Genomic DNA, 27671 nt, shown 5'->3' on the forward strand with positions numbered 1-27671 from the left:
ATTGTGTTCAATGGCAGCAGTGCATAAAAAGTCATTATGTTTTCTGTGATACCGTTTTAGAACAGCGCTGAAACTGTTTTATATAAGTGTTGAATTATTTTGGTTAACGTTGATTCAAAATTAGTATCTATCATCACATGAATGTTGTGGTAATTGAAATTGTTGATTAAAATGCTTCTTGTTTTCTACTCCTCATGTCAGTTCCTGAATCGAGAATTTTGACATGTTATTGTGACAGTGACATCTCGGATTAAGAAAATGCAAATAATAAAGTAGAAACTGTTCAATATTCTTCGAAAATCTGAGTTACTTATAAAGTAATTGCTATATTTTCTTTCAGCAATAGTATCGTATCTCCAATTGTTTATTATCGTGGACTTCTAAAAATTAATGTTTGAAATAAAATATTTCTATTGTTATGAGAGGTATATCCGAAAAAGTTGCTGCTGTGATTTGATTGAAAAGGGTAAATATGGGAAATTGTTTGAAGAGATCCACCACTGATGATATTTCTCTATTGAGGGGTAACGACAGTGTTAGAGAATCATCGTCGGACCAACTTACTCCACCGAATTACCAAGTGAGTGAAAATAATTATTTGTACTCATATTTTGACGTTTACTTTCCTGATTACGATTTCAATGCCTCAACTTAATTCAAGGATTCTTTTTTATTCAATATAATTCCGAATTGCATGCAGACAGAGTGATTGATGATGATAGTAGTCCTTGTTTATTGGGAAATCTTCAAAATGATTACCTGTTAATTACTATTTCATTTCCAATGTTCATTCAACTATGGTATCTGTAGAAACAGAATCAAAAATGATCATTCTAATATATTTTTCCTTTCGCTTATTATTTCTTATGAATATAAATCATGAAAGTCACCCCCTAATAAACGGAAATAAATGATTTCATTTCCAGTCTTAAGGATTTGTTAATGATTTTCTTATTAAAACTGTGATTGTGAAATATAAACAAAATGAAGTGTGAATGACCTTCAGAATGTTATATTTGATAATATGATAAAAGTAAAACCCACAGTTTAGTTTGTTTCACTGCTGGTTTTGGGAGCATAACTTTTTATTTTTATTCATTTATTCATTGAGCGAAACCAATTCAAATGCAAATATTCATAATGCTTTGGTATGCTCCTTCTACCATTGATCTAGAAAACTACTAATTGCTTTATGTCAGGGTTCCATTATTGGCCCCTGACAAGTTATTCAATTCAAGAATCAACCTATAAACAAGATATTACATATCGGAAGTTGTGATATGTCTTCACAGCTAGTTGGAATCCTCACAAGAGTATAAGATTCACAGAAGAAATATAAAGCTCCAAACAACTCCCTTTTCAATTTGATGGTTTTTATCTTTTTTATAATTAGACCTAGCTTTCTTGTTGGAAACACTGTTAATTACAGAGATTCCTTTTTTTTAATATTCTGTTATTCATGAAGGAGATAAAACTTTATCTGAGTGGCACAAATGACATTTAAAATTATGCCCTGTTCCCTTTATGGACAGGCAATAAATCAACAAGCTTTCATCCAATCAATTCATCCCACTCCTACCAAAATATGGGAAATTTCCTTATATTCATGCTGAGACCTTGAAAGGAAGTCATTCTTGAATTCTTCAACATACTTATGGAAGAATATGTTCCCATCATTTTTTAATACTCTTTTCTACAGGAAGTTTTATCGTCTCAGCCAGCAATTCTTCCAGTTTATCATCCATCTCCTAGCGTCACAAGGTCGGTAGCTCAACTGACCGAAGAGGAACAAATTAAGATAGCTAAACGCATTGGATTGATTCAACATCTTCCCACTGGTGAGTTTAGTGAGAATGATACAAAGCTTGTGCGAAGAATCCTTATATGAACCAGAAAAAGAAGTTTGACTTCAATTGACTTAATATTGATTGCATATTTTTAAGATAAACCTAGAGGCACCAATTTTTTAGGTACATACGATGGCTGCAAGAAGACCAGAGAATGTGTTATTTGTATGGGGGAGTTCATGGTAGGTGACGCTTTGCGTTACCTACCATGCATGCATACATACCACATGAGATGTATCGATGACTGGCTCATGAGGAGTCTCACTTGTCCCAGCTGCATGGAACCTGTAGATGCTGCTTTACTTACTAGCTACGAGACTAACTAATAGCCAGTGCCTTGCAATCGATTGTGAATTACTGTGATCTGAACTCTTTTTATTGGGCGTGAATGAGGGGTGGCTGTGATTCCATATTAATGTATAAATATATCTCATTTAGGGAAGAATATGGATTGTGTATCATTTTTCATAATTTCTTATTGATTTGCTTCAGTTACACAAATTTACTAGTGGGGCAGATGTTGGTGATGATGATTTTTTATTAGTTCAACCTGCTATAGAATTATAATATTGAAATCGACAATGGTAGCATTCTCCACATATGTTCACCATTCGGTTTTATCTTGCAAATTGTTTGGAAATTTTATTCAAAGCCAATTATGTATGCTCTAAAACCTCCACCTGGTTGACTGTTTTCTAATGTTATTCCCCATGAGAATTTGAAAATTTTTGACTGAGCCCTTGATTTGAATGAAATTTTATGAATATTTAGATGCTACATGGCAATGAAAAATCCATATTCTTTGATAAACAATTTGATGTTAATAATACACTATACAATGAGTTGAATATAATAATCAATTGTTATATGAAAGCTTGAGACAGTAGCTATTTTTTTTGGAAGATAATTCTCTTTTTTTCTCAGCTGAAGACTGAAAGTTTTTGTGCTTGTTTTCTGTATATCTTGCTGTATCACTTATTGACGTCTGTTTTTTGTAATATTGTGAAAAACATAAAGTTCTTTGTGGTTTTAACAACCTCTATATCGGTTCAATTAAGGAATTGGCCCACTCTGTTACTTGTGAATCTTCTTCATGGTTATTGTGATTTTGATAACAATATATATATATATATATATATAGGTATACGAATATCGTAACTGGATATATATATATATATTTTTTTTTTCTTAAATTAATGCGTAGGTACGTGACAGTTCAATACCAATTTGAGATGAGTTACATCGAATTGCTGGTCGAAAATATTTATCGCTATATTATTGTAACCTCTATTATATCGTTTCAAATCAGAAATATATTTTTTCGATGTACTGCTCAAATCTTCAAACCGGATTAAGAATATAGTTTAAGTCGTAAAATATACTTCTTACTCATCAGACTACTATTAAATTCTTATAAATTTCACTGTCTGTTCAAAAAAAAAAAAGGCAGATCTACATTTCCAGACTAGAAAAAATAAAAGTTACTTGTGAATCAACATTCAAGTTAACTATATCATCTGACGGTTTTTTTGAAGAAGCTTCAAATTGAATACTCAGTTCGTTCTAATTAAAGAGCTACAGGAATTCAAGCTAGACGATACGTTTGTCCGTCCGTTTGTGGATCTCTTAACGTTTTCAGTAATTACAAATTCAGTCTGGTATGAATGGAAATTTTTTATAAGAACGAATGTGATGTAGTTGGTATAAACCACATCCCTGATCAAACACCAAACGATATTAAGTTTGGTTGTTACATACATATCTTCTGTGTTTTTGATTAAGCTGGTTAATTTTCCAGTTATGATTTAATTCTTCAGAAATAAAACAAGTTTACATTCAAAAATTTTAATAGAGTGTAAATTGACCACAAACTTGGATGGCAAATTCAATTTTGCCATATAAAATATAAGCTCAATTTTCAGTAGGATATTTTTCAAGCCAAAGCTCATTCTTTCAGTACAGTTATCTTCATATGATTATTCTCAATAGAAAGCTAGACATGGCTGAAATTTGTTTATTGCATCTTTTATTTAGGCTGAAATTCTCTGAGAATCTTTTTTTTTTTTTAATTCACGTCAAATAGTTTCTTTATTCAAAATAGTTTCTTGAATGTATCTGCAAACGTTTCATTACTGGTTTAGTGTGAGTAGAACCTGCAAAAGAGTGATATATAATATCAAGGCAGATGATTTGATCATTTCCTGGGCATTCATTTGCAGGTTCCGCCTGTATTTTTCTAATGCTTTAGCAGCTTCGTCGCCTGGAGGTTCCAAACAAATGAACTCGCAGCATGTTTCTCCAACTCGGAATTTTTTACAAAACTGAAAAAATCAATTAATTCTTTTGATTTCTATTGAATAATAATTACATCTTTAGTCATTGCATATATTTATGCCATGCTTATAAAATATATTAGCTGAATGTAGCATCCAAACTACAGTGCTAGTTGCGTTATATTAATAATGATTATGAATGATAATGATGGTCTAGAAGTAAATATCCCTTATATAACGTTTTCAGAAGAAGCAAAAATTGAAACCTTCACGCCAAATGAATAACGGTATGGTATTGAAGTAACTGGTCAGAGTTACGCTAAGTCATCAAGAGAGTTTTAATTTTTTTAGTTTTCAGCTCCATGAAAGTTTTCATTCAAGAAAACTGGCGATGGAAGTTATCATTTGAGAATTCAAGGTTACTCAAAAATATTTTTCTTGTTTTTTTTTTTTTCTAGAAATTGTTGAGGGTGAAAATTAAGCATAGTTTTATCTCCAATTTTTACCGTAGGAAAAAATATGAAACTGTAATATGATAACGAAATGGGACTCACATAGGGAGGATCGCAATAAATGGCTCTACACCACATTGGTTCTGAGTGATAACATACGCACATAGTGCATACAGCTGGTCCCGGTACATAGTATAACCCATGAGCTATAGTGTTCCCTTGAAAGTCTGTGCAGTCCTCTTCAACAGCACCTAGAAGCCGTCATGTTATTTTTCAGGCGTCCAAAAAAACATGATATGTGGGCCGATGTTTCTAGTCTAAAAAGGGTCAACAAATAATCTCTGTATTATTGATCATTAATTTTTTTATTGAAAATATAATTCTGGTTCGATCATCAATTGTTTTATTTTCGCTCAAACATAACTTATTATGCTTACTCATCAACCATGCCGCTGAAGTTGAAAAATCTGCGTTTCGAAACACGCTTCAAAAATCAATTTTCGCTTGCCGCAAACACGCAATGTTAGATGTATTACTTTCTGTTAATTACTGCAGCTGGTGAAGGGTGTGGAAAATTATTTTCAGGGATCAGAAGGAATAAAAATACGGGCTGTAACGTTTGCATGAATTGAATACTTTTTTCTCTTGATGTAGTAGTTCTTTATTTTTCTGTTTTTCACTCATTGAACAAGAATTATTATCGCGTACGTAATTGAAAAATGTGCATGACGTTTGTCCTGCTTCATAAAACAAGGCTCAGGATATTTCGTGATATCAAAAAAGATGAAAGAATTAGACGAATCCATGTCTGAAGTGAATACGATGAAATTCAATACAATCGGTAAAAAAAATTAATCGAAAATTTTAATTCTGGAATAATCGATTCGAATGTATGAAAATTTCATCGCGAATATGGCCGCATATAATAATTCGATAATATCGAATATAAAATGGTGATCATGAACATCTTCCATCAATCATTTATTTTTTATTGTTGTTTTTATTACGATGTCTAATTGACTTCCTAAGCTGTTCGGGTTATATGTGTGAAGTAATAAAAGAAATAATGTAATCCTTCAAAATAAAGCTGGATTCGATCCCAGTTGTGACAATTACAAGGACACTTTCAGTTCAGTTTCAATTTTGAATTGATGCCGACGATACTTTTTTGGTGAAAAAAGATACTTTTGTGGTTGGGAATAATGTAATTTAGTTTCTTGTCTCATTTGCTCAAATTTTTCATCAATTATGATCGTATATTTGATTGCCTTTCAACTTCAATAACTTAATAGTGTAATCAGTCCGAAAGCAGCATGTTTCAATTGGCTAATAATCGGATGAAGTTGTTATGTCATAGACTCAATAAGAAAACCACACATCAGTTGGAATTATTGAGGGAGAAAAGAAGCGCGTTGGAAAAACCTGAAAATTTATTGAATTAATTCGATTCTTCGATGTATTATAAATTCAGGGTTTATGAAAGTAATAAAATATGGGGACCAATTCCTCTGTAATTTAATGTGTCAACAGTTAGTTTTATGTATATATAATTCAGAAGAGAATAATTCTTTTTCAACTACCAGAAATTGCCGGAAGATCAAATTTTCATAGTTTTTAAGGATAACAGAAACTTTTTGTTTATTTCAATGTCTATAGTTTCCCGTCGAAGAAAAGTTAATAAGTGGTAAACATGCAATGATGTGGATGAATTTGAATATTTTTCTCTTGTATAATGAAACTCACCTGCAAATTTCGTGAGTGCGAATAAACTGTATGAGGTAAATATAAGCAATTTCATATTTTTCAAAAAATAAATGTTCTCTATTTGATATGTATAATGAACAAAAATTTAATAAGGGAGGGATGCGGTAGCTGCGAAAGCTTTGTTTGAACTATATTGAAGCGGATCGCGCGTCTGCTCGTATGTCCCACCGCATAGGAAGTGGCATTTCACTGCAGTGAATAAGTAAACCGCAGCAAGGTGGACAGAAAAACAAACTTATTTGAAAGGTTTGGAATAGACTTATGCGTTTCCATTCTTAAAAAAAATCTGCAAATTCAAAAAAGGAAAAACTATGATTATCGGGAATGCAGTTAATCAACTAGTTTTTAGTATTAGCCGCTACAATATATAATTCGGATCGATCGAGTTTTTCTCAACCAATGTTGAGAATTTATGTCCGAAACCGTTTATTGAGAGTCGTACAACCTCAGGTAGAGCCTAACGAAAATAAGTTTTTAGGTTTTCCTACATAACTTTCGGAATACAATAAAAAATAACGATTTATTTGCGTAACATTTAGGGTATTTTTCGAAGAATGTGGGTTTCTGATTTCTGAACATTAAGTATGAGTATTAATCATGTGAAAGCATGCTACCCTTTTCGGTTTTAAGACGTTATGTATAAGAAAAACCGATTATCGTAAAGTCCTTTTTAAGGGTTGTAGAACCCTTGATAAGCGTCTTCGGACAAAAGTCAATGAGAAAAGTGCATTAATTTTAAATGAACAAGGGTTTAAGGGAATCTCTCTCGCACCACAGAAAAAATTTCAGTTCTTGTCATAGGCACATTTTAGAAAAGAAGGGGGAGGGACTTGCCCACCCTGGCCCCTACCTATCTACACCCATGTGAAGAATTAAATTCTGTTTCTGATATGAATGTTTTTCATGTTTTCCAATTTACAATATTCAAAATATTCGATATTGTATCCACTTCTTCTGGAAGGCACACACAATGTTTCCTTCCCAGACGCATGGGTTGTGTTTTTCGGAATGTTCCAAATCCTTACTTAACTATTATATTTTATGTTATTTTCTTTTCGTGCTGGTTACGTAGGTTTATTATTTGCAAAACTGAACCAACAATAGTATTGTGAAGAACCTCGAGGGTGGGAAAATCTTTTTGTTCGGCAATCTCTCAAAAGTAACGCAGCTGCTTCAACATCTGCAAAAGTTGCACCTGCTCTCAAATAACAGCAGTGAAACTTAAACGGTACATATATGCATAATGAATTTTTGAAACTACCCAATTGTCTTATATTCAAATGAATAATTATAATTCTTCATGCATAGATAAAAATAAAAAATTTTGCGGTAGAACACGAAGAAATTTTCACAATTCTTTGCGATAAACTTTCATAGGGTAACGGTTTACTCAACTCAGTAATTATAGTAGTTACTTTCTAAGCTGTAAGTAATTAGTGAAAATCATATACATTATTTAATCGGCATTATAAAAGGGTGGTTTTCCGTCTCTGTCGATGAAGACATAAAGGTGTATGTATATATTGGTACCTAAGAAAACATATCAACTTTCCTTTTTTTTTATAATCGGTACTTCTGAAGAATAATCGATTGAACTCGTTATCTGGAAGTGGAATAATTTTTAAAGATCAAAAGAACTAGTTACATTTTTTCTTCTTCATTCCGAAATGTAATGATGGAAATCTTTTATGTACTGCTCAGCCATTTTATAAGGACAACAAGTGCTCGTTTAGACGTTTAGAGTAACGCACCAGTCTCGGTTATTGCATTCATGCTCCACAATCATATTCCTTATTTCTATGCCAAGGCTAACTTGGATTAATTATCATATTTTTTTATGGATCCCAATAATATTATAATATTTCGACGTCAAATAAAAGCTAATAGATAATATGGCAGATATTTCCCCAGAATTCTAGGAGCCTTTGTTTTGTACATTTTAGATGCCTGTGTCCTAGCAGATATGCTCACCTAATCCAATATGTCAATATTATTTGATAAAATTTTCCGTAAGTTTTATATTCGTAAAATAACGAATTTCGAGCAATGAGGAACAGAAAAAACCTAAATATACGAGGGGTTCAATAAGTCTGTACCTCGATGCTTTTTTAAGTAGCATCTCACTATTAAAGAACTCTAGTCTACATTGTTGTCGAGTGTTCGGGAAAATCCTCGTCTGATCAACTAGCATATATCATGAATGATTTAAGATCATGTAACCAATGAATTTTATTGCAGAAGATCTGTTTTTTTTTTTAATATTCTCTCTGGAAATTCATATCGGACCACATTTTTGAATCAAGAAGAGGATAAAAACATCTTATTGGTCTAAAAGCAATCATATCAGATATTTATGCAATTCAAGAATTAAAACTCCCCTGCTACATTTTTATTCATTAATTATATATTTACTCGAAATCAAATTCAGTAAATATTTCAGAAAAAATTTCTCCTAGTGGGAAAAAATTCTATAAAATTTATTATTATCATTAACCCAAAAACATTTTTGTTCCATTTTCTTTATTTTCAGGTTACCAATGAAGATTCTTGATTTGTAGTTCTCGTATCTCTTATATAACTTTCTGGAGAGTATATCATATTCAATATTTGATAGCCTCTATATTCAAAAAAATTCTTTTCTGGAGGTTAGTTTTCAGAATTTGAAAAAACTGCGTATTTGATTACGAAAACTCGGAATACTAACTGGTAAAACCAAACTTACGGTACCTAGGTATCGTAATATTTTCCTAACTTATCGATTCTCAGATAAAACGCGTTTTATTCAATTCTCAATAATTTTTTTTAACAACATTTGAAAACTATTCCACAAGCAATAAAACTAAAAAAGAAACAGCTCGACAACACCGGGTGTTGTTGACACCGACCCAAATAAACAAATATTCCCCCTACATTCACCCAATAGCATTGTCGTTTCATAGGGCTAGGTGGAATGGTCCAGGCCTCCAGGCAAGCTCTCTTTGTATTTCATCTCACGATAAATCGAATAAAGTACATGGGATGAATGGATTTACTGTCAAAGAGAACGTTCGAAAGTTGGAAGGAATATTGCCTCAAAAGAAACTACACAGATGCAGTATGCAGTTGCAATCTACAACCGCGAGAAATATCTTCAAATCGACCACTGGAGCGATTTCTTTGAATGAGTGTTTTTTGTTGATGTTTTGAATAATACGAAGAACATTACGGATCGCATCTGAGTATTTATTAACGTATGGTACTGACTCATCGGCAAGATAGGTGCATTTAGTCACTTTATTTACTAAATGAATTTGTTTTGATCAATACTTATCATGGGAATCTTTTTTATCGTGCCTGTCATAAATGGGACCTATAAACCTCTAGTTAACAGTGTTTTTTAAATTCATTCGAGAATGATGGTATAATCGCGAAAAATCAAGCATGTTCAATGTTACTGACGACATAACTGTTATCAAGTATCCCAAATTTGCTACAGTGGTTGCCTCAATTTGCTCCATTCTTTTTTGTGTTGTTGGTGTTATAGGTAAGTTTATTTTCCATGTATTGCTTTTATTTAGTTATGATTATTTTATTGATTGTGCTTCTTCTTTGGGAATGGTTCTATGAAATGAATTATTATCGCATTATTTAATTATCCTGTTCTACTTAATCAAATCCAATTACCCATTTACGGATAGGTGAAAAAAATTAGGAAGTCAAATCATCGCAACCTATGTAATTATCCTGTATATCGTTTATGATATGAATGAATGTGAACTGTGTGCGGTTCATTCATGTGTGATTGAATTGATCGGAATTTTAGGATTTTAGGGAATATATTTTTACGAAATTATACAGGAGAACCTTATGCTTTCAATGTAAAACGAAACAATATTTCAATCTTTCGAAAATTTCGATTTGAAATTAACTCATGAATAACGAAAATTCATATTTAGAAGAATTTTATTCCGGTTCAATTATTATTGATGAATTATTATGATATTCTTTATGGACAAGGCCTACTTCTTGTTGCTGATTTTTGATCATTTGACCCCTTATTATTTCTTAATGATCCGATGATAACGAGTGCATTGACTCTCTGTCTCTCTTAAAATAGAAGCTTGAGAGGATGAGTTCGAATTGCATTGATACATTTTGGATCTTATATACTTTCTGGAACGATTTGTAACCCTAGATATTCATATTTAACATGTCTCTGGAATCAAGTTGTCGAAACATATGTTTTTCAAGCGTCATTGTATAAGGACATTATACAATGACAATACAAAGTACACACCGATTATAACTATGTGAGAATACTGCGGACGTTCGAATTGGCAGCTGGTTGAAATAAATTCTTGAAAATTGATAAAGTCTTATTTGCTATGGGCTTTGTTCAAGTGATAAGTAGGTAATTTTAGGTGAGAACTTATCAGGTATTCAATGACGGGAAGGTGTTTCGATAAGCAAGCAGAATACACACGGGTGGGAATCGAAACTGAAAAAAGTAGAATTATACGATGTTCATTGAAAAGAATTCGCAGAATGAAGCATCAGGAGTTACCTATACCTATATGTAGTTACGTTTTTTTATAATTCATTGTTAAAATCCAATTATACTTGAATAAAACCCCTCAAATAATTCGTACTTTTTCGATCTCTTCCAAGTACTTAGGTTTATTTTCCAGATCATTTTTTCTCTATTTCATAAAAATAGCGCAGAACTCTTCTTCATATTTCCTTAGATATTATATATGGTCTGAAAGAATATAAAGAAATCGCAAATGTGCGGCTAGATTATGTTTATTAAATCCGTTCTCATTATTATTTATATTATTTTTATGTACATAAATCTTCATCTATATTGAATGGTTATACATTTCAGGAAACTCTGTCACCATATTGGCTTTATGCAGATGTCCCAAACTAAGGTCGCATGCAACCACTGCATTCGTATTATCATTATGCATATCGGATTTACTGTTTTGTTCTGTAAATCTTCCACTTACAACAGTTAGGTATATCAATGAAGAATGGACACTTGGAGATGCTCTCTGCAAACTATTTCCAGTTTTGTTTTATGGGAATGTTGCTGTATCGCTTCTTAACATGGTGGCTATCACTTTAAGCAGGTAAAGAATCTATTACTTTTTACCAAAAATTTCTATTTTCAACGAAAACTTGTTTCAGATACATTCTTATAGCTTATTCTAAATACTATGAGCAACTGTATTCCAAGACTGCAATATGGGTTCAAATTATAGCTGTTTGGGGAATTGCAATCCTTATAATGGTGAGTGCTAAATCGATTTTTTGAAAATGAAATCGTCCAAATGTTGTCTATTTCATTTTACACATGATGGAAAATGTACACTTTTTTCTATCATGGCATAGGTTGTAGGAGTATAGAATTTCCTGCAGAAACTGCTGCGTTATGATAGTCACAAAAAGTTGGCTGAAATATACCTACTTATTTTCTTTCTTTTAGTTACCTCCTTCATTGGAAATTTGGGGTAGGTTGGGACTGAACCCTTCGACTTTTTCGTGTACAATTCTAGAAAAGGATGGAAGTTCACCAAAGAAAGTACTATTCCTCATTGGTTTCGTTCTGCCTTGCGTAGTTATAATAATTTCTTATTCTTGTATATATTGGAAAGTTAGAATGTCGAGATTAAATTTGTTGAAGCACCAGTAAGTGAATTCAGTTAAACTAAGATAGTCCTTTATTCAAAATTAATGTTCCAGGTCCGTAAATAAAAAAGACAGGATGACTCAGAAGAGAGAAAAAGATGATAATAGACTGACGAAGCTAATGCTTATAATATTTGTTTGTTTCTTGTGCTGTTTTTTACCACTTATGATGATGAACGTATTTGATGATGATGTTGCTTACCCGTCGCTCCACGTTTTGGCATCAATTCTGGCTTGGGCATCAAGCGTCGTCAACCCTTTCATTTACGCAGCAAGCAACCGTCAGTATCGATCGGCTTATTCTAAACTGTTTCGTATATTTCAATCTGTCGTCACCGTCTCAAAGCCAGGTTCAGGATCTACAGATTTCAGGGCGATTGAAAAAAATGGGCAGCAGTGTACTTCGAAAGCTAATCTAGACCTTAGTTGAAACCTTAGAGTAACAGTTGTTACCCTTTGTTGAAACGTTCCGAAGGCCATTTTTTTATATTTCATGAGTTAATACTCAATGGCACGTTAATCAAATAATAGAATCTACTTCTTTATACGTATTAGAGACCATAACGTTCGTGATGAACGCAAACATATATTTTTCAATGTAGAACTTTTCCCAAAAAATGAATAAAGAATATGAATATTATGTATATTGTTTTGTTATGTGTGTTATGCCATCGTGCCATTAAACAACATACCGTTTCTTTTTTTCTGAACTCATTAATATGAATCATTCTAATAATCGTCCATGCAAAATATCCAATTCTTAGCAATGTTTTCCTTTATAATTCGGAGATATGTATTATACATGGTACCCCGTTGACATTTTGCCTCTCTCTCCAGTCTCTGCTTACACTCAGGTCTGGAATAGGGGGCAAGTTCTAGGATCTGTTTCGAGTCGATAAATCTTTACATCTTCTTAATTGTTTTTATATTGTAAAATTTTGTATTACGCTTAAAAAACTCATAAGGTACATACATTTATACGCAGGGTAGCTCAATGCTATCGGGCAGTGACGACCCCGCGTACCCTAGTCAACCGGGGCCCAAGGGCCCAAAGGTAAGTAACGAAATTGAACTGAATAAATCGGGCTGACAGAAATCTACATTAATCTTTCAGTATACCATGGAGAACTTGCCGACATCGGAAGTGAATTACGATAGACCGGTTTCGCTCTTGTTTGAGCTCGTCAGTATCGCCAAAGAGGAACTTAATCTTTGGCAGAGACAAACTTTCTGTTTGGTATCGCATAACTCAACCAAAAGACGAACTCAAACAAGAGCGAAACCGGTACTCTATCTACGGAAAAACGAGACCACAATAATTGTCGCCACTGTCTTGTTAGAGTCACTGTACAGTGTAGTACGTGTGGTGGTAGTACCATTGTAAAAAGACCTTTAAACAATGGTAGTACGCCCCTGACTGGAATGCTAAAAATGGAAGTATAGTGTTCTGTAGTTCTGTTCTGTGCTCAAAGACCTCTTCCATCTGTGAATTCAATGTTTGTCAACTATCCGATAGATGTCTACCGTTAAAAGTAAACAAATTCGTTTTCTATCATGAAATTTCTATTGAACCCCTTGTGAGTGTGTAATTCTTTGATTCCTATTAAATTAGTGTTATGATCAAGTGGTTGCGATTATTCTGCCGGTTTTAAATATTTTTATTTTCTCATCAAGTGAAACTCTGTTGTGACCAAACGTCCACAATGGTTATTTTTCTCTTGATTCCGTTTATTATTTTTATGCTTGTGCGAAAGTTTTTAGTTAGAAAGGAAGTGAAAAATATAGCCAATAAGCACATAGTTGTTATTGGAGGATCTAGCGGTATTGGCAAATCCATCGCAGAATTGGCAGCAAGGAAGAATGCTCATGTGACGATAATTGCAAGAAATATTGACAAACTGGCTCAGGCAATAGAAGACATACGAAAGTGTTCCGTGAATCCAGCTGAACAGAGAATCAGTTATGTGTCAGTAGATGTAACAAACTTTGAAGATATTGAAAACAATTTATGTGAAATTGAAGAGACCATAGGCCCCATATATATGCTTGTCAACTGTGCCGGATTTGCCATTTGTGGCGAAATGGAAAGATTTTCAGTACATGAAATTAAATCTCTAATAAACATAAATATCTTGGGAAGTATCTACCCCGTCAAAGCAATAATCCCAAAATTCAAACAAAGAAGAGAAGGTATAATTGTGTTAACTGGATCGTTGGTATCACTTTTCGGAATGTATGGATATTCAATATATTCCAGCTGCAAATTTGCACTGAGGGGTCTTGCTGAAGCCATTCATATGGAATTGAAACCATTTGGTGTAACTGTTACATTAGCTTTACCTCCGGATACAGACACTCCCGGTTTTCACCAGGAAAATAAATCCAAACCAATAGAAACATCAAAAATATCGACAATGGGCACTCTTTATAAACCTGATGAAGTAGCTGAGAAAATTTTACGAGATGCTCTGGTAAAAAAATTCAGTTATTTGATCTTCTCTACAGATTTATCTACTATATACAATAAATTTTAACCAACCAGCAAAAAATAATACCGTATTGAATTCAACTAACCAGTTTCATACGTTAACCTAGCTCAATAAAAAATTTAAAAAAATATTTGATCAGTAAAATTATAATTACAGTAAAATTTTCTATGCAGATGAAATCTAAAATTTAAATTATTGATCAAATATTGTGAGCAGTCAAACCCATGGCAGTTCGACGTTACTCAGTTTTTGTATTAACGTTGATTGAAGTATTTGATACAAAACAATACTTCAATCAACGATATTTAATTTAATTGATTTGTCTCATATTTGTGTGAGTATCCTACCTGATAATCCATCATTATCATAATTGACTTATTATACTTGTGTTCTTATCATTCTATTCATGAACTAAACCATAGTCATAACAATATAAGTTTTATCATGAACAATTTAGTATATTCATTCAATAAATACTTACCGTACTGATAATACGTTCCTGATATTATGATTACCTGGTTCTTTTCTGAGAGTGCATTCCAGGCTCATAACACTAATAGATTTTATATTTTTTTAGGATGGAAATTTTTTCAGTTATATTGGATTCAATGGTTTCATTCTTACAACATTATGCAAGGGATTCAGCCCATTCAAGTCTTTCCGTCAGGTTATCTTTGAATCAGCCATACTTGGATTGATTCGTTTCGTTTCTGCTTTCTATGTTGTCCAGATGCAGAAAATCATACAACTTTGTTTTGATGAGAAAGAGCAAAGAAAACGAGGGCAGCGAAAAAATAAATATACTTAATTTTTTTCTGATATCTACTTGTACTTATTACAAGAAGGTATTGTTATTATATTCTAATATATGCCAACCAACATGGTTTTTTGCAATTGTTACCATTTAGGTTAGTCAGAAGAACGCACTCGGAAGTGGAAAACAGTTTGAACATATGAAAATGTTTGGTGTTGTATACAGAGTGTGCCAAGTCTATGGTGCATTGATGAAGGCATCCTGAATTAGTGGTGATCTCTTATATAAGTAATTTGATTCTTTGCAGTGATGATCTGGTCCCCTTTGAAAAAAAATCATCTTTTTTGTAATAGTACAATTATTTTGCACTTTTTTAAAAATCAGCATCTAACTTACATTTAAGCTTGAAAAAAAAGGCTACTCCAGATCTCAAAGATACTGACTAAAAAAGTGAATAGTACTATACTGAATTCATGCTCATCTATGAAATTCATAACATAATTTCTCATCTGTATGACCGGTTTTTATATTGAAATTTGTTCACAGTATTTGAAAATTGAAGGTGCCACAAGAAGTTTGAAATTTTGATTTTTCAATTGAGTATAAGTGCCTAATATAAATCTCTAGTTTATTATCTTCTATTGATTAAGTTTTTTGAATAGAAGCAGAATTAATTTTTTTTAAATTCTTCCTAACATAGTAATTATTCTCGTTGGTGTTAACGTCCATCGTTAAATTAGGCTTTTATTATTGGAATTTGGCCAAAATACGGTTTTGGGTTAATAATGTTTATTTAAAAATTGCCAACAGTAAAAACATTCCAGATTGGCAAGGAAAATATTAGTTTCAAATTAATGCTATTCAAAGTTCGAACTAAATTTAAAATAAGCCTTGAGAAAGGAACGAATTACTCGGAAACGTCGGTATTTTCATTCATGTTTTGAAGCCAGAAGCGTCGTGTTGAAATTTCCAAAATGAAATTATTGTTCCAAGGTTTGTGATTCATCGTCAAGTTAAAGAAGACATACAAAATATATTAATCGCAAACAAAGAAGTGTGTCCACACAATTTCAATTAGAAATCCGGGGTAAACGAAGCTACTTCATAATATCTTTCTTGAATTTTTTCAGTGGGAATTGCATTTCCTTCCAATATATTAGTATTGTTAGAACTGACGTTCAATTCACGATTTTTCGTGCTATGTTTTTATTAATTGTTGCTAGGGTTCACCTCAACACTTTGAAATAAATGTTCTGTTTTAATAAAATTGCCGTTTCTTTCATATTGTTGGTTTTCCATAATAATAAACACTATTATTTCAGTAACATGTTTATTCTCATTCTTTCTTCAGAAAAACTCGAAGAAGTTAATCATAATAATATTCCAATACATTGCAAATTGGTTAATTTCTATTTTCGCGAACTAGATATCCCCTACTTTCTAAAAAGAAGAATCTAACAAATCGTAACATGATAGTTTTACAAAAACAAGAATTTTATTTATGATGATAAAATATTACCAACATCTCAAATTACAAATTCAGTTGTCAAATGAACAAATATCCAGTCAAAATTTCAAGTTCTAACAGTCTGGAAACTGAATAATTCTAGTATCACGTCTGTGCTAAATATAAAGCATAGGTCTTAGTATTCTTCTCCTAGCCAGGTCAGTTGAATTGTCAAATTTCGAAATTAATCTTGGACACAAAAGATTTTGTTTGTATATATATATATTATATATGTTTATAATTAAAAGTTCATTCACTTGGTTGTAATTTCACCACCAACCTATCCACAACTTCAGTTCTGTACTAACCTTTTGATAATGACTTTATAAACGAGTTCTAGTTCACTAAATATTTGATTGAACAGGTCCATTAATTCGTTTATAATCATTATTAAAATAATTTATTTAATTTTTTTATTCTTTTGAAGAACTCCCAAGTTGATATGAGACTTACAAAACATTCAGTTAGTGTTTGTTGCAAACGGTGTACAAAATAATGTACTGCATGAGTACTGGCAAAAAGTTGTCTAAAAAACAACTGAAGTGTAAGATGCAGTGTGTATAAGCAGTTCAGAAGAATGAAATGAAAAAAAAATCTCGGGAGTCTTGCAGATGAACTCAAGAAAAAAGCTGGTGATCAATTCAAAGACAGAAAAGATATATATAATATAAAATATTTTGACTGAATAAAAATATTATATTGCACATTGAAGTTGATTTCTGAAACAGGACATTAGCAAATTGTTCAATGAAAATTTGTGTTATGTAACACCATTCAATTCAATACTGTCCTACTATTTACCACTTTGATTGTTTACTATTGATCTCTTACGACGTTTATTCAAAAGAGGGTTACTTGAATCCTCAATTGATTTAATATGCACTTGGTCATAGTCAACTCGCATGGTTGCCAAAGATCTAGTCATTTCTTCTTGTACTTCAGGCCACATTTCTTCTCCTTCTTTTAACATCTTGTTAGTGTGGAGAGGCGTTTGTGGTACAGTTGTATATTGCTGAAAGAAATTTAGAGCACTCAAACCTCATGGTGAAAGAATAAATGGTTCTATTTTTCTTTTTAGTTCACTTTCCGGACAGAAATACTCACTGCTATCCACCAATTACTCATCACTTGTGATATTGTCAAACGGCTGGTTGGTTCAATGTTAAGCATGCCCTTTATGAGATCTTTGGCATTTTGGCTGACATTCTTCCATTCAGGATCTGGAAATGTAAACTGACCCATTCTTATCCTTTTTTTCATTCCAGGAGAGATTGCCATTCCATGATTGCTATAAAAAGGCGGAAAACCACACAACCTGAAAATAACTCAAGTGTCAATTGTATTTGTATACACCAAAGGATTACGTTACAAGTTGATTTTGTGGATACAAAGCAATCATGTAAGCTTATTAACCCTTAGATCTTTCTCTGATAGGACTCGGTAATATATATACTCACAGGATATACATTATGACACCAAGGGACCATATATCACAGCTCTTGTCATATTTGTCAGAACCCAGAACCTCAGGAGCTGAAAATTAACAGAAATTAATTATGAATTATTTTGTCTTCCCATAATTATTGTAACTTGATGAATCCACAAATTATAAGGTCTTTCAGTAGGGTCCATTCGTGGAAAAAAACTTACCAACATAGTATGGAGTATAACATGGAGTTTGTAAAGTATCTTGACTAAGGGTTTCCTTTGCAAATCCGAAATCTGTTAATTTAAGTATACCATAAGTACCCTTTTTAGAGTAAAGGAGGTTCTCTGGTTTTAAGTCTCTGTGCGCAATATTATTATCATGAAGATACTTCACAGCAATACATATTTCATGCATTATCTGAGCAGCCTCTGAAAATGATCAAAATCTTTGTTTTTCTTTCTTTTAAGTGAGATATACATATATATTTTTTGCAGTACTAATATTAACGTACCTCTTTCAGTAAAGGCACCATCAGTTCTATCCTGGATTCTCTGAAAAAGTTCTCCTCCCTCCATACTAAAACAATGTGATCAATAGGCTATCATGGTTCATCCTCTAAAACACTTACCATTCCATGACCATTAAAAGACAGGTAGTATTTTTATGTTTGTTCTCATAAACATCAATAACATTTACAATGTGCTTACAACCACTAGCTTTCCAGTGCAATTCAACTTCCCGTCGTGCCTTAACATTATCATTCAATATCTAGAAATTTTATTATTTGGTAAAGTTACAAGCATAATGCTCAGAGTGAATTAATAGCTAATAATCCCACCTTAAGCGCATATTTTTCTCTAGTCGTTTTCGAATAACATTCAACAACTTTTCCATTGATACCAAGACCCAAGACACTTTTTGTAATTTCATAATCATCTGTAATCGGTGTCTTTTTAGGAATGCGAGCCATTGGTGGTATCACAACTTTACTCATGGTGTTATTATTTATTACAACCAAGGAATAAACAAAAATGTAAACATAAATTTATTACATCAAATAGGATCAAATCAAGATTTTCATAAAATTTTGGGTATGAAACTTATGGTTAACACAGATTACATCTGTAATCTGTGATGGTTAATAACATAGACATAGACCACAGAAAACACTGTGGTCTCTGTTTGTTGTCTCTGTTCATGACCATAAAGTAAATCAAGGGTGTTTTCTGTGTTCATGACTACCTTTGCAGCACAGAACACTTTGCAGTAGGGGTGAGAAAAACACAGAGATATATCTATATCCCCTTCTAACTATGGCTGTGGTCCGTATATACACTTTGGTTTCTTCTGGTTAGTAAGTGGGCGGTCCGTATATGTCGAATTCCTGACAATTCGGTTCAATATCAGTCACCAGAGTAACCGCTCTGGTAACTTTCGGTTACCCTTCTATATCTCTGGTATCGAATCCTCTGCGCAGTTCTAGAACCATTCTCGGACTGTCCGAAAGCAGAACCCGAATACAGCAATTGAACCCAATTGTCAGGAATTCGACATATACGAATTACGAACCGCCCACTTACTTACTTTCTTCTGGTTAGTAAATGAGCGATCCGTATATGTCGAATTCCTGACAATTCGGTTCAATATTTGTCACCAGAGTAACACCTCTGGTAACTTTCGGTTACCAAATGTGTGTATAACATTGAACTCAAAGAGTTCAATGGTATATACGGACCATACGCCAACCAACAGCCCATGTCCAGAGCCAAAGATTATAGATAACACTATAATCTTTGACCACAGCCTCATTTTTTGAAACTTTATATTCTTATAATTTTTCGTATTTCGTTGAAGTTTTTGAAACATATATGAGTTCGTTGACTCAAAGATTATCTGGTGCAGCGGGTGTTATAACTAATCAATATTTATCACGGACAAAGAGCAGAAATTATACATTCGGAATTAATATATAATTAATGTATAGTGTACAGAAATTCACCAGTCCAGCTTTTATTACGCAAAATATAAATTTTTGCTTTACTTCTCTCAACTGGCTGGCGTTGTAGCAAGAATTTTTTTAGGTAGGTCTATATGAAGCTTCATGTAGTTTTATCGGATTAATAACAGTTGTTGCTTAAAAATTATATCAATTTCAAGTGTCGGTTGTCTGGTCGGCGGGGCACTGAGGCAACCGCGAATTTTGGGGAGGGAAGGTCGTGACTACCCAGAGACAACCTATCTGCCCCTACCTTTCTACGCCTCATCTGTTCACTGTTTAATAGATTTTCTGGACGAAGGGCAGAAGATGGACTAATTATGTTCTTAATTGTTGAGAAAATCTATTCACACAGTAGTAGAAACTTTTTGTTCTTCGTCCTTGGAAGTCAAATACAGAAACGTTGTCATCATAGTAGTGCGCTTCTATTAATTATTTCGGAATTAAAATGGATTAAAAAGAGTGTCTTATATAGGTGTAATTTAAAGATTCTACGATATTTAGTTCAAGGTACAAATCTTCTAATCAGAAGCGGCACATAATCCCACTCATTACAGCATATAGATCAACGCAGTACCAATGCGTGATTGTATTATTATATTATATATAGTAGCACGTTTTATATCATTGATGATATTTTTATTTGCCATCGCAGCATAAATTGGAGAGCAAACAAATAATTTAGAATTTTTCCGTCAGAAAGTACCTAGGTTTCGAAATTGTTTAAATGCGTGTACCTCGCTTTACGAAACATTTTTGAGAAAATAAATAATCTGCGAAATTCTTCGCCTATATTAAAATCCCAAATGAGGGTGCAATAGATGAATTATAAATAACGAGGATGATAATATAAGGAAAGGTATTTAACTGGAAATAAAATCCTATCATTTAAAACTACAATTATATTAATGACTTAACATAACATTAATTGTATAAACTGTTAAATTACTTTGTACAAATTTCTAAAATTTTAAATCAAATACATAATTCAAAATCTCACCTGTTCAGAAATAATTTGTAAAATAATGCAGTGTATCCAATTTCAAAATTAAAATAGTTTGCATATTTTATCAACAAGTGTTGAACATACCTATTTATGCATGATTCAACCACTTTTCTGTAAGTGAAGAATTGATTGAGTATTTTGATTCGATATTTTTGTCTATGAATGACGATCTGATGACGTCGTTATGTGATGCAAAATTTTATAGAAAACGATTGAATTATTTGAGGAACAATCCATTTTGAACAGGTAATGAAAAATAGGACCCTGTTCCATCTAGACTGCATAACTTTTTCAGCTCATTTAATTCACGACGTAGATTATATAAATAGTCGATTTACAACATAACCAATGTTAAAATCAAATCTATGTTGAAGCAAAATAAAATGTATTCAAATGAGATTTATCGACCAACTAATGATGATCTAATATTTGTACATCTTTGAAATCATTTGAACTATTTCATACCTCAATCATTTTCGGATGGAAAAGGCATTTATCTATTGAATAATGCCTTTTGGCTATAATTTTGAAAAGTGTTTATTTGAAAGAGCTGCTAGGAGAACTAGCTACTCACAAAACATCAAATTGATTGATCAAATTGCCTTTTTGCAGTATTGAACATTAGTAAAATTTTTCGCTTCTCAAAATATAGCTTTAGACTAAACTATGTATGAGGCTGAACACTTATGTCAAACACATTATATTGATCACAATAAAATCATCTCGTGAAAATAAGAATTCAGTTCCTTTAAAATAAATTCATACTCTTCACAGAGAAAGCCGTTGGTATAATCGTCATCCTGACTAAAATGTATCAGATATACAAACAACATGCATTTTTTTCTTCAGAAAGCTAAGAATTGCATATAATTCCTTCACAAACATTAGAATGTGCCATATTATCTTACTTTCATCATATAGGGAATTAATTATAGTTCATGTCAGCCAATATAGGCAGAGCTGTATGTTTGTTCACTTCAATACTTCTATAAAAACAATGATTTTTCAAAAAGGTGAATTTGAACAGTAAATCATAGATCTTCGAATTAATTTCTAGATTTACATTGACTTCCAAACGTCCCACAACTGCATAAATCGATATATTAGCAGAGTGTCTAGATCTTTCTGTCTGTCATTTAAAGCTTCTACAGTAAAAAATTTTCTCATGTGAAATTACAAATTTATGCAAATACGGGGTATTAGAATTGAACCAATGATTAAAGAAAATATCGTTTAACCCCAATTAAATTAAGAATTTCTTCAATTATTCATAAACCCATTCATCTGAAAATACAGCATTAAATATATAAACCTAAAATTTTACAGGTGCATTCGCTACAATTTTTTGCGTCTTGCACTTGATCATCAGAAAAGTCAGTTAAGGAAGAAGAAAAAAACATGAAATATAGCAGATAGTGAAATGGATTTTGATATTTTTGAAAATCCATATATTTTTTGAGAACTATCAAGATCAAAAATAGTGAAAATGCTAAACGCAATATAGTGAATTGAATACAATAGTGTGTTGAGATCATAATGGCCTCAACGAATTAAATTAAAATTGAAAACAAAATATACAACTATATCGTCAACATTTTAAGCATATTGGGAAATGAAAATAATGGATACAACCCTCTTTTATATAAACTATTATGGCTTAAATCTTCATTGGTAGAAAAGTTTTATGTAATATATAAAAATTAAGCTGACGATTTTTTGGGTTCTATCAATTTAATTTCCGAAAACCTGTAACAATCTTTTGACATTTTTGTTGTCAAAGAATAAAATTAAAAGAATCATTGAAATATCGATAAAAGCTATGTAACTTACACCTGACTATTTAAACAATAAATTTTAATGAAAATATAAATATAATTTGAAATCAGTACTAATATCATTCAAGAAAACTCTTAAAATGCAAAAGAATATGGACACCCAAAATACACTCTCGTAAGCACATCACATGTAATCTGAAAATATAAATCTATGTGGAGATATTGAGCGAACAGTTTTCTCCTGAGGAGCATACGTTATAACTCCATATCTTCCGCTTCATTTTCAGAAAAATCTGACATACTTGATTCACTGTCTGAACTAACATTTTCTTGTCCTCTCAATGCTTCCTCTGTTGCATATTTCCGCACATATTCTGGAAAAGTGCAATTAAATAGATATCAAAATTTGCTTGGAAAAAAAAGTACTCCATAATAGATTGAATAGATTTGATTTGAAATCGATTTAGTACCCGGAAAAAAGAATTTGATCACTGATCAAATTGTTCAGTGCATTATTCGTTAATGACCTGGATGTCAGTATACATAAATAAATTTGAAAACTCTCACAAAAATATAAATACTAAAAAACATTTACCAAGTAAAATTATATATAAATTAAAGAAACAAAGAAAATAATTACCTTCAATGAATCAAATATTTCCCGTTATGAGGATTTCAGTCTCTGCTGTTTTATATCAAATAATAACAAAAATATCAATAAAATTTTTTTCATTTACCCACCTGAAACTTTCTTCTTATAATCCTCAGGTTTATGAAGATACATGGCGGCAGCATCTCCATTCAAGGGATCAATTGGGTTAGGATAGGTTAATAATTGAGGAAGAAATGATTCAAAGATATTCGACAAATCTGTAAGTGAAATTTCATTTTTTTAAAGAGCAATACAATTTGACTATCATTAGATCTGGAGTCTTGCCCTAAGAAATAGGCGAAACACCCATGATCTCAATAAATACATATAATAATAATAATAATAATAATATAGAGTTTATGGATCAGTTAATGACAAACCAGATGCAGATAAACTCGTAGACTCTCATTGGAGTTTTGCCCTAAAAAATATTCCAAACACCCCTAATTTAAATCAATAATTTTCCGAATGACACACTTTGTCTCAAAAAATGAATAGGAAAATTAAAAAAGCACATAGTAATGTTTTTATATTTATAATATTCGCGTATTCGGTACCCGATCCGGTTAAAAAAATTTATTCAATTCAATTGAGACAATTGATTATTGATTAGTTAACTGTGTGGCCAAAACGTTGCTAGTCAACAAGAGAATAAGTAAAAAGGTCAACGCAAATCCAATTTTAAGAGCAGAAATATTAAAAATAAAAAAAATTTCCTGTTTTGAAAAACTGAAAAAATATGCATTTGTAAAATAAGCTCTATATTAATGCTGATTACATTATTTGGACATTAAAAAAGCAAACAGTAATTGACCAAAAAGCAATGTTGTGGTTGAATGTTCCAAAGGTAAATTTAGTTTTTTAATTCAAACTTACCATATAAAGCAGTCCACGCTTGGTTAATAACATCTAAACAGACAGTGCCAGACACTTCATCAATATTAGGATGATACACTCTGTTCATAAATCCAATGCTTGGAGATTTAAAAGGATAGTGTTCTGGCAAATGCACCCTCACTTTCCAAACACCTCCTTCATATGGTGCTGTAAAAAAATTGTTTTAAGAAAAAGCGAAGTTTGCATATAATAATAGGCTTACTTCCTCTAGGTCCATGAAATTTCACACAAAATTCATTCAATCCACCCAATATGGTAACTTCATGCTTGCTTTCGATACTTTTAATTTATTAAGGAAAAAGTTTTGTGAAAGTTTCTTGGAATTTTTATTTGAATACATTTGACTCTCCTTTTAAATGTTCACAAAATTAAGGAAAAAAATGGATAAATTTTGGGAATCAATACTAATCCAGGATGAATTTCATTGAAAATTAATGACCTTGTTTTCTTAGAATCGAATGACAACATAAGTGAATCATAATAATAGATTAGAACAATAATAGTTCAAGGTATATTTTCAAGTAATTGCAATTATTATTATTCAACAACCTACAGTCAGTGGAATATTCATTTAGGTCATTATCTGGAGAAGTGTATAAGAATTCAAATAGGTAAATAAATATCTCATTCTATTTCTATAAATAATTAGGTGAAAAGATTTGACGCAATAACGAGTAGAATCATACATGGGTAGAGGGGAAGGCGGTGAAAAGGTGGAAAATTAAAACTTGAAAACGTCGCAAATGAAGCATTTTCCAAATCAAAGCATTTCAAAATTAGTACATATGGAAAAAGAAGAATTTATTATACATTCTCACTGTGGAAGGTATTTGTAGCGATTCTGAGAATTTTTCTTTAATTACAAATAAAACTAATGAAAATTGATTCATATTCATTTACTATTAATGAAAATAATTTATTTGAAAGACAACAGTGTCAGCGTCGCAATGTCATACACAATGATCAAGATGAAATCATCTGCTAAATGCCAATCAAGGATCAGCTGATACAAAGAAACATCATATACAATAATAACACAAAGGATACAGCTTGATAACATCTGTGTCCAGACGTCTCTTTCCAGCTCTTGGAGAAGACATTCTTCGATTTTCATAAATAATGTAATATGAATTTATTGTCTTAATTGATATCACTTCAAAACACTGACGAGCAATATGGCTCCTGAAACTTTTCAAGAGATTTATCACACAACTTTTCCTGGATATTAAAATGTTTAGGCATGACAACAAAATACAGCAATCTTGTAGAATACGCATGTACCTAATTTATCAGTTGGTGGGGAAAAGATACCATACATATACATATCAGCGGATCTGTGGTTCCAGCACGGTCCCTAAAAAGTGCTAGATTGTATATAATCAATATCACTCACGCGGTACCTAAAGATTTTAAGGATCTATCCATTGCAGATATGACGAAATTTCCATTCCCTTTTATACGAGTATGTCGGATAGCAATCGATAATTTGTCCACCTTAGGCCTGGTTTATACTAGCCTAATCAGAGCCTAATCCTAATCTAGGGGTTCCCAAAGGGTGCGCCGTAGAGAGTAATCTGTTGCATGTAGCCCATGCATTCAACATTTTCTAGGAACGAATCTTTTCGCATGTAAAAACGAATAATTCAAATTGCGTGATAGGTATACTTACTCCATCATCATTGTACCTCGTACTCTATTGACTTAATAATTTTTCTCACGATTGTAGCGAACGGGAAAGAACCTGGTTTTTTGGTGGGACCAGTAACTTCTCCCTAATCCATTTAAACACAAGTTACATGTTACAAGCTTGCTTTTTGTTTCGACGCCCTAGCTAATTGAAATAACTTATTTCAATTGCACAGGGAAAGTGCGTAATAGGAGATTATTCTAAATGCATGGGATTCACGAGAATCTTAGAAACCTTATTAACAAGGAAATCTTATTGATTAATTCTTCGTCTTTAAGTGTATAAGTTATATATAAAGATTAGGTTGCAATTGGATCAAAGATCGGGAAGAACTCTCTAGTCCTGATAAAATATTTTCAAAAAAGTCTGATAGCATATTTACTTACCTTGATCCTTGTCATATGGAGATTGGATGGAAGATCAAAAAATAGTAACATTGTGTCTAGTCATCAAGTCTAAGATTTCGTGATCTTCGGTCACATGGAAAAGGATTGAAGATCATCAAGCGATATCTTCTCCTCTAGTCATGACGAAATGTTTTCGAATAGTCTGAGGAGAGAGTATTTGCTTTCATGATCCTTAATCATATGAAAAGTGAATTGAAGATCATACGTAAATTTTGTCACGACTGGAAATTAAAAGAAAAGTCTGAAGAGAATTTGAGTTTCATGGTCCTTGGTTATATTGAAATAAGTTAAAAATATTGTTTACTCATGGAGCGGAATATTTTCACTTATAAGATATTTTTGTATAAAATCATGATAATTTTTCACAGTATATTTCACATGGACTTTCGCGGAAAAAATCATAAAATCTAAACTGTTCGTGGTAGATGAATGAAAGTTGTTTTTTTCTATTCGCAAAGAACCAATCTATCACCAAAGCTTATGTCCCGCTCTAACTTTCGAAGGAACCCTGTTAGAGGCTAATTTATTGTTGCTTGTGCAGTTTCGTACAGTTCCAGTGATATTAGTGTTCTGTTCTGTGAGTTCCAAGTTTTCTTTGTTGTCGTCAGTTAAAAACAGTTTCAATTTGCAGTTCATACAGACTTCTACCGTTAATTTGATATTATTCAAAGGTGTGTTTTTTATTTGTAAGGTGTTAATGATAGTGATATTTCGTATAATAATAAGAGATTTTAGAGGTAGATTCCAAAACTACTTCCTTTTCGTATCAGGTTATGTCAAATAAACTGTTCTCGGAGAACAGCGGCTGGTGCTCAGAGAAAACATAAAAAAGGTTTTATATTATTTGAGTAGCCAAAAACCGTTTAAGGGATAAGGAATAAGGCCTTGTTCATGTTGGACGGTAACTTGATCCCTAATCCCTTAAACACCTGTTTACACCAACTTATTCAATATTGATTTCTATTGATAAAACTAGTGCAGGTGCGTCTGTGCAAACAGGCATAAAAGTCATATTTGTTTTTTCAATTGCAGAATGGGAATTATTGAAAAGAAAAACAACAATTTC

At 32.2% G+C, this 27671-nt stretch overlaps 6 protein-coding genes across 10 annotated transcripts; 3 read left to right on the top strand and 3 right to left on the bottom strand.

Moving 5' to 3' along the window:
• Nucleotides 1-10: 10 nt before the first annotated feature.
• On the top strand, nt 11-3176 carry LOC123321800 (RING finger protein 11). The gene is made up of 4 exons (XM_044909579.1): nt 11-149; nt 341-580; nt 1700-1838; nt 1971-3176. Exons 2-4 carry the CDS (start codon nt 473-475, stop codon nt 2171-2173), a joined length of 450 nt encoding a protein of 149 aa, XP_044765514.1. The 5' UTR covers nt 11-149; nt 341-472; the 3' UTR covers nt 2174-3176.
• Nucleotides 3177-3379: 203 nt separating this feature from the next.
• On the bottom strand, nt 3380-6635 carry LOC123321802 (integral membrane protein DGCR2/IDD). Of its 2 annotated transcripts, XM_044909581.1 has the most exons (3): nt 6316-6521; nt 4675-4823; nt 3380-4168 (listed from the first exon to the last, which is right to left on the bottom strand). In XM_044909581.1, the coding sequence occupies exons 1-3, from the start codon at nt 6368-6370 to the stop codon at nt 3977-3979; spliced, it is 396 nt and encodes a 131-aa protein (XP_044765516.1). In that variant the 5' UTR covers nt 6371-6521; the 3' UTR covers nt 3380-3976. The 2 variants fall into 2 exon arrangements, 1 of the variants encoding a protein (XP_044765516.1); XR_006538918.1 differs by having other exon boundaries at nt 4025-4889; nt 6316-6635.
• Nucleotides 6636-9256: 2621 nt separating this feature from the next.
• On the top strand, nt 9257-12646 carry LOC123321783 (protein trapped in endoderm-1-like). Of its 3 annotated transcripts, none has more exons than XM_044909548.1 (5): nt 9257-9859; nt 11201-11447; nt 11506-11608; nt 11804-12006; nt 12061-12646. In XM_044909548.1, the coding sequence occupies exons 1-5, from the start codon at nt 9757-9759 to the stop codon at nt 12434-12436; spliced, it is 1032 nt and encodes a 343-aa protein (XP_044765483.1). In that variant the 5' UTR covers nt 9257-9756; the 3' UTR covers nt 12437-12646. The 3 variants fall into 3 exon arrangements, with proteins under 3 accessions (XP_044765483.1, XP_044765484.1, XP_044765482.1); XM_044909549.1 differs by lacking the exon at nt 9257-9859 and adding an exon at nt 10572-10722; XM_044909547.1 differs by lacking the exon at nt 9257-9859 and adding an exon at nt 10781-10894.
• A 360-nt stretch (nt 12647-13006) lies between these two features.
• LOC123321786 (3-ketodihydrosphingosine reductase) lies at nt 13007-16516 on the top strand. Of its 2 annotated transcripts, XM_044909557.1 has the most exons (3): nt 13007-13060; nt 13121-14477; nt 15073-16516. In XM_044909557.1, exons 2-3 carry the CDS (start codon nt 13710-13712, stop codon nt 15301-15303), a joined length of 999 nt encoding a protein of 332 aa, XP_044765492.1. In that variant the 5' UTR covers nt 13007-13060; nt 13121-13709; the 3' UTR covers nt 15304-16516. The 2 variants fall into 2 exon arrangements, with proteins under 2 accessions (XP_044765492.1, XP_044765491.1); XM_044909556.1 differs by having other exon boundaries at nt 13014-14477.
• A 46-nt stretch (nt 16517-16562) lies between these two features.
• LOC123321782 (MAP kinase-activated protein kinase 2) lies at nt 16563-19329 on the bottom strand. Its single transcript, XM_044909546.1, has 7 exons — nt 19024-19329; nt 18814-18953; nt 18697-18761; nt 18407-18613; nt 18214-18289; nt 17861-18071; nt 16563-17768 (listed from the first exon to the last, which is right to left on the bottom strand). The coding sequence occupies exons 1-7, from the start codon at nt 19177-19179 to the stop codon at nt 17550-17552; spliced, it is 1074 nt and encodes a 357-aa protein (XP_044765481.1). The 5' UTR covers nt 19180-19329; the 3' UTR covers nt 16563-17549.
• Nucleotides 19330-21068: 1739 nt separating this feature from the next.
• LOC123321793 (ubiquitin-conjugating enzyme E2 H) lies at nt 21069-25799 on the bottom strand. The gene is made up of 5 exons (XM_044909571.1): nt 25559-25799; nt 24714-24790; nt 24491-24658; nt 23704-23832; nt 21069-23336 (listed from the first exon to the last, which is right to left on the bottom strand). The coding sequence occupies exons 1-5, from the start codon at nt 25786-25788 to the stop codon at nt 23218-23220; spliced, it is 723 nt and encodes a 240-aa protein (XP_044765506.1). The 5' UTR covers nt 25789-25799; the 3' UTR covers nt 21069-23217.
• Nucleotides 25800-27671: the final 1872 nt, after the last annotated feature.

This window comes from Coccinella septempunctata, chromosome X (genome assembly GCF_907165205.1).
Source record: "Coccinella septempunctata chromosome X, icCocSept1.1, whole genome shotgun sequence".
NCBI lineage: Eukaryota > Metazoa > Arthropoda > Insecta > Coleoptera > Coccinellidae > Coccinella > Coccinella septempunctata.